We start from the raw sequence: 12569 nt of genomic DNA, 5'->3' as shown, positions 1-12569 counted from the left end.
ACACCAGACCTTAATATTTAATATGAGAATCATGTAGTGTTTTCTGCTACTTTATTTGATCTTGTTCCCCAGTCCCAGAGTACAGACAGGAAGGAAGGAAGGAAGGAAGGAAGGAAGGAAGGAAGGAAGGAAGGAAGGAAGGAAGGAAGGAAGGAAGGAAGGAAGGAAGGAAGGAAGGAAAAAAAAAGAGATTGATAGATGATAGATTGATAGATGATAGATACATAGATGAGATAGATTGATAGATGATAGATGATAGACAGATGATAGATAGTTAAATTGATAGGTGATAGATGATAAATAGATGATGGAGAAATAGATAGTTAGATTGCTAGATGATAGATTGATAGATACGAGACAAAATACATGGTAAATACATAGAGCAGATAGGAATGGTCTTTATCATACCTATATATCTTATCTATCTAATCTATCTTATCTATTTTATCTTACCTACCTACCTATCTATTTATCTAAAACTCAACAATATTGTCTTAGTTATAGCTGGGTCTAAAATGGGTGTATGGGGATTTGGTGACGCTGATTTCCATCTTGGCCATAGGCCATAACAGGATTGTAAAACCAGCAGCAAACAATATAATGTGTCATATGGTGAGGGATAGATTAAGTAAACAACGGCCATTTTAGAGTAGTCCTGTCTGCATTATGGGTATAAAAGGAAGTTATGTAATCAAATTCTTGGCTATGGTTAGATCCTTTCTCCTAACAGGATGGACTGCACATTTTTTTTTAAATGTACATTGGTATTTCATTAATAACTTCCGTTCTGCTTTTGACATGCTTTGCTGTATTCTTCTTTTGACTCCTGGTATTTATGTCTAGCTTCTTATGGAATGCCACGCTGAAATGCAAGATAAAAAAAAAAATTAAATTTGCACTTAGCAATAAACTCTTAGGTTGTCTAGAGGACTTTGGTTTGGTAGGAAGGGTGGTGCTCATGGAGATGGAGAACTCAATATAGAAAACAAGACAAATTCAGGATTTAAGTGTAAACACTTCCCCCACCATCTAAAGCTGACAGTAATAAAGACAATGAGCTTCTAAGATGTAGCATGATTTTATTTTTCGCTTTGGTGATGTCCAGTCACAGACTAAAATGCTGCATTTCTGTATATGTCTCATGTCTGTTCCGGGCAGAGGAAGAAATATGGTTAAAGGGAAGCAGGAAGTGGATTGGTGGTTTCAAATTCTTTGGTTTCACTTAGTTCCCTCTTGCAGGGCTGTATGTTTTGTAACCTGGAAATGAGTATCTTGTGCAATATAGTATGAGACAGACTAAAAAATAATTTATTTTCTGACCATGCAAACATTTCTCTTCATGTATAACTATTGAATGTTTGTTTTTATTTTATTGGTTTGCAGATACGTCCCTAGCCTTAATGTAGCCTTTTTAAAGCTGTTTTCTCCCTGTTAATTTGCTTCTGCTTTGATCATCTCAATGACTGAAACCCATTTTACAGGAACTTGTGTTCAGACCTTGAAAATAAACCCTGTCTTCCAAAGACAATGCAACTATTTGCCTTGCCGATAGCATAGCAATGGCATTTAGACTTCATATACGGCTTCACAGTCCTTTACAGCCCTCTCTAAGTGGTTTGCAGAGTCAGCCTATTGTCCCTCAACAATTTGGGTCCTCATTTTACCAACTTTGCAAGGATAGAAGGCTGAGTCAACCTTGAGCCAATCAGGATCGAACTGTTGGCAGTGGGCAGAGTCAGTCTGCAATACTGCATTCTAACCACTTTGCCAAGGAAGGAAGGGAAGGATGGATGGATGGATGGATGGAAGGAAGGAAGGAAGGAAGGAAGGAAGGAAGGAAGGAAGGAAGGAAACTAGCAGTACCATTTATACATTGCTTTACTTATACACCGATTCACAGTGCTTTCCAGCCCTCTCTAAGCGGTTTACAGAGTCAGTCTCTTGCCCCAAACAATCTGGGTCCTCATTTTACCAACCTCAGAAGGATGGAAGGCCGAATCAACCTTGAGCCAGTTGAGAATCGAACTGCTGAATTGCAGTCAGCTGGCAGTCAGCAGAAGTAGTTTGCAGTACTGTACTCTCACCACTGCGCCACCGTGGTTCTCACCATTACAAGCTATCTGGACAAGCATTTGAGGGTCTATATAGACCAGTGCAGCCTTCCATTAGCTGGCATCTCTTCTGATGGCAATTCGCATCATTCCCTGCCAAATGTTGGGATTCCATGAGTTGTAATTGTAGTTCACCTGGAGGGTTTCCGATTTGGAAAGGCTGAAATTTCAGAGTGCGCCACTTCTTGACTCTTGCTGTCCTGATTCTTTGGAACCAATGTGCTTCCTCCCAAGATCCAGAGGTCCCTTTCTTTTGTCATCTTTTGAAGAAGACTCGTTCAGATGTGGCTTTTCTAAACAAGCTTTTGGGGGTTAACACTTGGCTTTGTGCATTCCACTTAAATTGTTTATGTTCTGCCTTTTAATCCAAACTCTCTTTTTTAAGAAGCTTAAGCATGTTTGAACTGATTGTGTTGGTGTATATGAACTGATCAGACTATGATAATGTGATGTAATGTCAGTTCTATCAACAAACGACACAACACTTTTCAAAATGGTAGTGATATTATCTCTCGCTGCAAAAACAATAGCTTTCTGGCACCTGACATGTTGGTTTTGAAGATGCCAAAAGAGACTTCATTTTTCTCCTAGGATTGCGTGCGTCTAATGCCTTCGGAGATATCTTTCACTGTAGCTTTTTATAAACATGCAAAGCTTAGAAAAAACAAACATTCTTTTGTGTGCGTTTCTTTTCCTTGTTCAACCTGAGCATTTCCCCCTTTATTATATCTCCTTTTAAAGTGGAGATCTTGGAATTATTTGTTTCAAAGAAGTTGGAATTCCAAATCCAACCAGCCAGTTAAATCCTCCCTTAGATTAGATTAAGATTAGATTATCAGAGTTAGAAGGAAGCTTGTAGGTCATCTAGTCCAACCCCCCACCCAAGCAGGAGACCCTACACTATTTCTTCTCTTTTTTTAAATAAAGTTTTATTTGGGTTTTCACACACAAAATACAAGTAAAACATCTTTTTTGAAAATAGCATGGTCCCGGGTTGAACTTCTTTATACAGACACAAAACTCAATTTCATGCTCCTTTTTGTATTCTATTCCATATCTTATACTATTTTACATTTTCTATATAGTTTTTCCCCTCTTTTAATTTTCTCAATTTTATTTTGATTATCTCATCTCAATTCAAATCATTATATTTATACTTTTGTCTGTTCTGTTTCAATTTCATATTATCTTTTCTCATTAAACAAATTTTCTCCTGTAGTTACTAATTAGAGTATGACACCTTTATATCTTTTAATTACATCCATTCAACTCTTATTTAAACTTCAATATATACCTTAAGTTTATGACCTTCAATATAATACATAATACATAACTTCCAATTGAATTCTGCTTGGTACATTCTTATAATACACACTATATTCTTTTTAAAAAAAGAAAGATTGTAAATATATGTAATTATAAACCCTCATTCCATTCGAGGTTCAGATCTATCAATAATCATTAAAATCTTAACATCTTTAGCACTTCTTTTCAATTAAATATCATACTTCCTTAAAAACACACAATCTCCATAATTAATTTTTCCCTTATTTCTCTTCACATATGTTTTATAAATCATTAAATATACCTTTTGTTACATTTATTTATTGACAAGCATTCCACTGAATTCTAATATAACCATACTATCTTATGAACCTTTGCAGAATCCCTTTTTCCATTGTTTTTACCCATTATCTCTAAATAGGCCCTGTTTCTCTATATTTTGCTTCTGTCCTTTATAACTTCTTTTCCTTTCTTTCTTCCCTCTCATCTTCTCCCTCCCCTTTTTACCCCTTGTCTCTCTAGTTCTAATTCTCTCTTCTGCATTTCCCTCTTCTGTTGCTTTCTGATTTTATACTTATTTTTCACTCTGTTTTTTTTTGGGGAGGGGGCTTGTTTTTCCCAATCTTAAACTTTCCATTCTCTTTCCCCCCTTTCCTTCCCCCCCCCATCTAAGATTACTTGTTCATTAAAGATGGCTTCTTCTTTGTCGCAATCTTCTTGTTCTGCAGGCATTTCTTCTTGTTTCTCATAATTCAAAATCTCCATTTCTAAAAACTGAAATACGAAGCCAAAAGAACCTCTCCCTTCTTGTGCATCTTCTCTGTACTTTTTAAGTTCCATTTTCAGTTCTTCTAGAAGTAGGGCCATTTTAAAAAGTTTTAAACAACCACCCGATTGATTTTAGTCATTCAAAACAATAACCGAGAATCCAGAAATCATCAAGTAATCCAGATAGTCCTGAGTTATATCTTCTTATTTCTTTTTCGACTTTCTCTTCCTGGGGTTTTTGTTGCAATATTTCAGTTAGAATGTATCTTTTGGAAGTCTTGTTGAGATTTTGCTGTAAGTTCTTTTTTAATTCCAGGCAGTCTCCTCCCTTCCAGATCCTGCCCTTTTATTTTTCCTCTCTCCTTTCCTGTTTTCAAAAGCTTTTAATTATCCAGAAATCTTTATTATCCCTTTGACTTTTTATTTTCAGCATTAAATGCCTATTGATGTCAAAGTGGATTTTTTTTCCAATTTCTTAGCTGTCAGTATAGGAAAAGGAGAAAACCAAATCGTTTCCCTTTTCTCTCTCCTTCGCAGCTTAAAAATCTTCTTAGAGAACAATGTTATTGTTTTTTAACAGTTTCAATTCCAGGGTACCTTATTTGTTGCTTTTGCTGTTTGACCCGGTCAACCAAAACTTTCTCTTCTTATCTTCCTCCTGCACATTCTTTTCTGGTCGAGTTCTTCTTTGCAGTGGCCATTTCTGACCACCGCTGCAACCGCCTTTGGGAAAGGGAGTAATGGCCAGCTGGGGAGGAGAGATGCAGCTCTCCTCAACCCTGCTGGCAGTCTCCCCCCTCTTCACCACCTCTATGGGATGGCTTAGCCCCGAAACCAGCCAGCTCGGGGTGCTTCAGCGGCAAACACGGATCAAAGCCTCGCAGGTTTTGGTCTGTCGCTGAAGAAGCTCAAACCAGAAGTCAAGACCCTACACTATTTCTGACAGGTGGGAGTCCAATCTCTTTTTGAAAGTCTCCAGGGATGACGTTCCCACTACTTCCAAAGGCAACTTCTATTCCATGGGTTGATTGTTCTCACAGTCAGAAAATGTCTCCTTATTTCCAGGTTGAATCTCTCCTTGTTCAGTTTCCATCCATTGTTCCTTGTCTGGCCTATAGGTGCTTTAGAAAATAGCTTGACCCCTTCCTCTGTGTGGCAGCCCCTCAAATATTGGAAGACCGCTATCATGTCTCCCCTGGTCTTTTTCTTTACTAGACTAGCCAAGCCCAGTTCCTGCAACCATTTGTTGTATGTTTTAGCCTGAAATCCCCTCATCATCCTGGTTGCTCTTCTCTGCACTCTTTCTAGAATCTCAACATCTTTTTTATAGTGTGGTGACCAAAAATGGATGCAGGACTCTAGGTGTGGTCTTACTAAGGCTTTATAGAGTGGCATTAGTACCTCACTTGTTCTTGATTCCTCTGTTAATGCAACTTTGGATAGCATTGGCTGCACACAGCTGGCTCATATTTAGATGGTTGTCTAGCCTCTTGTTCAGGTTGCCAGACTAACAATAATTGAGATAACATTCCTGATTCGTCAGTTATTCCCATATAAAGCTGAGCCCATCCTTGTATGGTTGTGCTGCTATCAAGGGTCTGACTTTCCATCTGGCAACATTTAGCCTAAATCTGCCCTCCACGCCTTCCTCGGGGCAGGTTGAGTCCTCCCCAAAATTTAATTACAGAAGAAAAGAGGAATGCGAGAGCTTCACACTTACACGAGTGACTTTGTGCGTTTCTAGCAGTGCCAGATGCCAAAGGGAGAAAGTCTGAATCCTCTAACACCCCGCAAGGAACATTCTCCAGGACTGATAAAAGTACATTGTGGAAGAGGCTATAATTGCATTGCTGGTCTCTATCCCATTCCGTTCCTAGTCACTGTAGTAACCTACTTGCCTCCAAGAATAGGCTCCAATTAATAAGCCTGAGCTTACACCCGGTGGTGGGAATCAAATTGTTTTACCACGGGTTTGGTGGGCGTGGCTTGGTGGGCGTACTTTGCCTAACGTTGGCGTGCCACTTTTCCCACACCAGCTGAGACCTGCAGCAGGAACCAATAGGAGGGCCAATCCTGTGCTTTTCTCATCCTCTCAGCTGATTGTTGGAGGATTGTAGGTGTTTGGTTTTTTTTAAACTACCAGTTCGTCTGAACCGGTCCAAACCGGCAGCATACCACCACGGCTTACATCCTTTAAGGTTGCCCATCAACAGTGTTAGACTATGGAGCAAGGCTGGCTGGGGAATTTTGGGCGTCGAAATCCAAGAGTCTTAAAGGTACCAAGGTTGGACAGCTCTGGCGTACAGAGAAGGGGTGTCAAACTCAATTTCATTGAGGGCCGCATCAGGGTTGTGTTTGACTGGGGGGGGGCTGGGGAGGGCGTGGCCAACTCGACTTCACTTGGGTCGAGGGCGCCTTTCACTCTGCTAGTGAAAACAGGCTCCCAAGCTCTGTTTTCGGCTGTGACGGCCTCCTGCAACCCCCTGCCAGCAAAAAGGAGCTCAGGAGGGTCATCGCAGGTGGCCCTCCTGAGCTCCGTTTTCGCCTGCAGAGTCACCGTGGACTGGTGCTTTGCTGTTTCTAGGGTGATCTAAATACCCTGCAGGCCAGATCTGCCTTGAGTTTGACAGCCGTGACGTAGAGGCTCTATTGATGCTTGACTTAAAGGCGTGGCTTTTGTAAGTGAGATTTTTACCTTCTTTCTCCCACTTTGCATGAAACAGATAGTGGCAACTCGATCTACAAGGTGTCGGTCCAGCCTGCTGTGCTAGGAGAAGAGGCGGCTCAGTAGTTGGAGTCAGTATTGAAGCCCACAAGTCTTAAGATGGCCAATATTGGACACCCCTTGCTCTACCGTCTCCCCTCGTCTCCTCCTCACTGCAGTTTGGTTCTTTCGCTCTCTCACCCCCTCCATAGTTTAATTCTCTTTAATGAATCCCAGCTCTCAGCTACATCAAAGTGCATTCTTGTTGAGAGGCTATAAAAGGAACCACTCTGTCCCCTCACCCGCTCCCTGCTCCCAATTTTAGTGTGTCTGGAGTTGGAGGGGTGGGGAGATACCCCAAATCTCCCCTTGTTCTGGGTCTGGAGTCAGCATCTCTTCTGATGTAAGGTAATTGGGATTGACAGAACCCTCTTTTAATCCACGGTTAAGAAGCTGTCTCTCTTGCATCCTTGGCGGGAGCGAAGAGCTATTTGGGAAGCCCTTAATTGTGCCATCTGTGCTTCATTTAAAGGCCTTAGAGTGAACACCCTGTGGGAGAGGCAAGCTGTCTTGGTTAAGAAAGGATTATTTATTTATGGTGGGGTGTTGGTGGGTGAGATGACAGACTATCTAAGGGGGTCTTCTTCCATGTGGCAGTTTCCTCCCTTGCGGAAACTGAAGCTGGATTGAGAAATGGCTGAGAGGAGATTCCAGGCCATTTTCGGCTTTGGCAATGGTGTTGGCCAAGTGCCTTCTCCTGCCTCTTATTTGTGCCAAGAAAGCGAGCACCGATTACTTTTCCTTTCCTAATAGAAGAGACTATTTTTGTAGCTCTGGCTTGGACTGTGAGGTCTTTGGGGCTCTCTGAGCTGGCTTGTTTTTCTTGCAGATGCTTCATTTCCAAACTAGGTAAAGAAAGTTGGGTGGTTGTTGGGTGATGAGATGTCTACAAGAAAACAACCAAATGCGGAGAGATCAAGTTGGGTTGGTCACCGATACGAGAGATTTTTCTCTTCTGAGCTTTTGAATTTGTACCGAAGACCATTTTCTCCCTAGCGGAATATATGCTTTGGGCTATTCTGTCAGTCGTATTTATGTGATGCGTTCCTATTGTTTGATTGGCATGTTGGTGGCTGGCCATGGGCTCTTGTTTCCTTAGGCTACAAAGCCCTCGGCTCCTAAGTACTTGGTGAAGTAGAAATAAATTAGCACTTCATTGACTGTAGTGATGTTTAGCTTGGAAGAGTTAAAATTTTGGTTCCAGACAGCAACCTAGATTCAATCTTGCAGTATTATCCTGAGACATGTATATTTACTTTCATTCATGAGCACAGGGTCTTGGAGGAGACCTCATTTCCATTGAGAGGTCCGTTGTCTGAGTCCTTCCCTTAACAGTGTCCTCCTTGGACCCGGTACTTTCTCACCCATAGTCACCACAATGTTATTTTTCTTCTTCTCACTTGAACTAGAAGAAGAAATTGACAAAACTCATCAATTTCAATATTTTTTGTGAGGGGGAGATTTAGGACGCCCCTTGTTTCACAAGTGGGTTGGTGAACCTGTCAGTCAACTGATTGCTTAAGATACTTTTGTTCTTAACCATCTGCCTCTGTCCTCTTGTCTTGTCAAAGGTCACAGCAGTTTTCTCCCAGCCAGACCAATGGCGAAAGTTCCCCCGAGATGTTGGCCATACGATTTCAGGTAAGGACTCATTTCATTCCAGATTGCTAGAAGCTGATTCCTCATCCTGATAAAAACTCTTTTTATTTAGGTTGAAGTGAATTCCTCTCATTCATTTTCCAGCACAGTCCCAGCGAACAGTCTTTCAAGTGATTGCACCACTACAGACCTTTATCAGGCTGGGAGAGTTGCCAGGCCGATATCTTCCAAACGCCACTCTGTATCAGGCAATACTTGGCAAGGAGTCAGGAACAGATCTCCACCCTAATGAATTGTCTCCTGCAAGCACCACTCCCCTCTCACTCCTATTTATACCCTATAGGAGGGGGCATTCACCATCCACTGATGCGTTTCTGAGTTGACCCTTGTTCCTTAATTGTTCCCTTCTTCTGGCAGCTCTGTGCATGCGCACACTGGGAACAGGCTCCAGCTATTCTTCTGCCCCACCGATCTCCGACTCCGAAGGCAGCTGATAACTGTCGGGCGGCCCTGGCCCCATCTCTGCCTCCGACGCAGAGCCCTCATCAGAGCCTTCCCCAGGCCCATGTTCCTCCCCAACCTCCTCGCTATCTGAGTCTACCGCCAGCTCTGCTGGCCACTGGCAGGCCACAGCAGATGGGGCTGACGAGAATCAATCCAACTTCATTAAGAGGGCCACAAATTACACTGCTTCTCACACCAATTTTGTTTTGCCTGTGTGTGGAGGAGGAGCTACAACCGGTATACTGCCCTGGGTTAATAATCATATCACTGGTCCTTTTGGCACCATGACTTTTCTTCAAAAGTTAATATGTGGGAAGAAGCCAGCCAAGGTGGGGCTCCTTTCATTGTTAGGGAAGAAGAATGATCTTAGTCATCCAATTTGGGATGCTATAAAAGAACAACTAGTGTTAATTTGGGCCACAGTAGTTGATGTCTGTTTGATTTTCTTTATGCAGCCTATTCTTCTGAACTTGTTTTTCTTTTTTAATTACGTTTGCCTTTCCCAACAGGATGTGGTGAGAACTAAAGACAACGGTCAGAATTCAGTGAGATCTTCCTACTCAAGCCCGGCGTCCGTTAGTCCACGGCCCACCAGCCCCTACAGTCCTTCATCTCCTGGGTACCGACCTGGCAGCCCGTACAGCCCAGTGAGACCCAGTCTGCCCACCGAGATCAGAGGGGAGCCTGTGATAAACAGCCGCAGGTAGACAACACTTTTAATATAGTTTAGTTTATTGTTATTGCACCTTGTACAACGAAATTAAATGCCACCTTCAGTGTACATTAGGACTATGAAAATAAACACAAACACTCATCCTTCGCATTCTATACAGTTGAATTGAAAACCTCTGACATTGCATTCATATTGCACTATACAGTAGAATTCAATAGAGTTACTGCCCTGAAGGGACTGAATCGGATCAAAAGTCCGTTGAGTCTGCTCATACAAATGTCAAAAGAAAGATGTAGAGAACAACATCCTTGGCAATCATCCACCCAAAGCTAGTAGGGTGAAAAATGCACCTTCTTAGATCAGGAGGAACTTGGGTGCAATTATGTTGTCTGACAGCACACTTCGTTGCAATGAATTCTTTACATTGAAGGTGCATTCGTGAAGAATTGTAGTATAGTTTTGAACAGGTTGGCCTAGAAATGAGCAGACCTGTGTTCAAATAGACCAGGGGTCCTCAAACTTGGCAACTTTAAGACTTGTGGACTTCCAACAACCAAGCATAGCTGGTTGAGGAATTCTGGGAGTTGAAGTCCACAAATCTTAAAGTTGCCTCATTTGGAGACCTCTGAAATAGACAGTGGTGCTCACTAAGAGATACTGGGCCAGCCATATCTTCCATATCTAACATATTTTACAGAATTGGTTGAGTGGGGAAGGAAAGATGACCACCCCTGCATCTAAAAAAAGGTCTTTGTCAATTTTCAGAAGAAAAGGCAGGATGTAAATGCATTAAAAATAATATGTTTGTTTAATTGGGGAATCAGTGTTAATGGAGGGCTTCCAGAAATAATAGTAAATGAAGTATACATAATATGATTAGAATTATTAACATTCTCTTATGTTTAAAGTGTTGCTTAAAGCAAGGGTCTCCAACCTTGGCAACTTTAAGACTAGCGGACTTCAACTCCCAGAGTTCCTCAGCCAGCTTTGCTCTGGGAGTTGAAGTCCGCTAGTCTTAAAGTTGCTAAGGTTGAAGATCCCTGGCTTAAAGTACTGAGAAGAACGAGAATTTATTTTTTTAAAATAATTGCCCTTGAGAATTACAGGCATAAAATTATTTGTATCTTTTCATCCAAAGTTGATATAAGATTAAGAAAAAAAAGAACCATTACAATTCGCACCGAAGTACATATTAGTTACAAGTTTCAGTCTTGAACTCATTATTTAGTGTTAAGATTTCTTTTGTTACTTAATGTGTATACTTACACTCAACTTACACTACAATTGGGACTGGAATTCTGTCATAAGCTAGTGCAGTCATAAAGCCATCGTGAGTCAACGTAGCTGGCTGGGGAACTCTGAACCTGAAGTCCACACATCTTAAAATGACTAAAGTTGAGAAACACTACTCTAAGCTTATACTTCTTCCCATTTCTTACCCATAATAAGCAAATCTGTTTTCCGTGTTTCTTTGCTCTTTCCTTCAGCTTCCAGTCAATGGAGACTTCTCTTCAGAGTCAGCAGGAGTCAAGCAACAGACAGGTAAAAAAAAAAAAAAAGTGTGAGCTCAAACTCTTTTTGGGATCTTTTTGGAATCTTGAGACAATATATGAGTACAGCTGCTCTGAGCACTTTGTTCTGGAAAAGAGCATATTTATGACACAGGTGATTTATAGGAAACAGTTTGACTGTGGGGAAAAAACCAGAAGGCGCATGGAAAGAAAAGGTTAGAGGGAGAGTTTGCAAGAACTGCAGTTAAACCCACATTCTTGGCTGAATTTTCTGCTTCTTTAATAGCCTTAGCAGCAGGAGCCATTATAATTGGAGCCATATACCCATAGAAGCATAGTCAGCTAATATTTTTTTAAGTAAATTTTATTGAATAAACATTAAAAAACAATTGAACACAATGCGACTTTCTTGGCTATCATTTTGGCCATACAAGCTATAGTGTAGAGATACACATAACAGTTAATTTCCTTTTTCCCTTATGTTATTAGTGTAGTGCTAGCTGTATATTATTTCTATTTACATTTATATACAATTATATACATATTTACAACCATCTTTTATGCTCATGCATTCGTATCATCTCGTATTTGTCCATTATATTCCATTCTCTTTGGTTTACCAAACTTTAACTTTCATTCCTTTAGAGCGTCAACCCTTTATTTCTTTTTCCTTGACTTTAGCCATTGGTACATTTTACTCCAGACTTCATAATACTCCGTCTCACCCTTATCTTTGATTTCTAAAGTTAGTCTGTCTATCTCTGCACAGACTAATATTTTCCTTATTATTTCACTTTCTATAAGGGTATCTTCATTCTTCCAGTTTTGGTCATACACCAATCTCACAGCTGTTATTATATGTATCATTAAATATATTGTTCCTTTACTGTATTTCTCACTAATAATTCCCAGTAATAATGTTTCTGGTCTGAACTCTACTTTCTGGCTAACCAAAACTTTCTTCTATCCAAACCTTTATTTTTCACCAGTATTTTTTTTTTTTTTTTGCTTTTATACATTTCCACCACATATGATAATAGGTTCCTATCTCTATGTTACATTTCCAACAATGTGGCGACATACTTTTACTATTTTTGGCCAATCTAGTTGGAGGAAAATGCCATCTGTAAAACATGTTATATTGGTTCTCTTTATACAAAGTTGCCAGTGTTAATTTTCTATTTCTTTCCCATAACTTTTGCCAATTGTCTAACTCATAATCGAAATTTTGAGCCCATTTTATCATTACTTCTTTCATAGTCAGCTAATATTTGTGTAACGTGATCAAAGCGGTTGGGGGAAAAAACTATTTGTACTTAACAGTGATTCGGCCTGCTATTCTCTTTCCCTTTTTA

The 12569-nt window shown here is 40.6% G+C and overlaps 1 protein-coding gene across 4 annotated transcripts in view; it reads left to right on the top strand.

Annotated features, from left to right (window-relative positions):
• PDLIM2 (PDZ and LIM domain 2) overlaps positions 1-12569 on the top strand; it is a 75991-nt gene that overhangs the window by 31083 nt on the left and 32339 nt on the right. For all 4 annotated transcript variants that reach the window (XM_087938679.1, XM_087938680.1, XM_087938681.1 and 1 more), the window contains exons 4-6: positions 8499-8568; positions 9540-9733; positions 11191-11245. In XM_087938679.1, coding sequence (XP_087794805.1) covers positions 8499-8568; positions 9540-9733; positions 11191-11245 — 319 coding nt within the window. The remainder of the gene's footprint in view (positions 1-8498; positions 8569-9539; positions 9734-11190; positions 11246-12569) is intronic.

This window comes from Pseudonaja textilis, chromosome 9 (assembly GCF_049901715.1).
Source record: "Pseudonaja textilis isolate UNSWEBS1 chromosome 9, rPseTex1.2, whole genome shotgun sequence".
Taxonomy (NCBI): domain Eukaryota; kingdom Metazoa; phylum Chordata; class Lepidosauria; order Squamata; family Elapidae; genus Pseudonaja; species Pseudonaja textilis.
The sequence above is the reverse complement of the archived record's forward strand: the minus strand, read 5'-3'. Positions and strand labels throughout refer to the sequence as shown.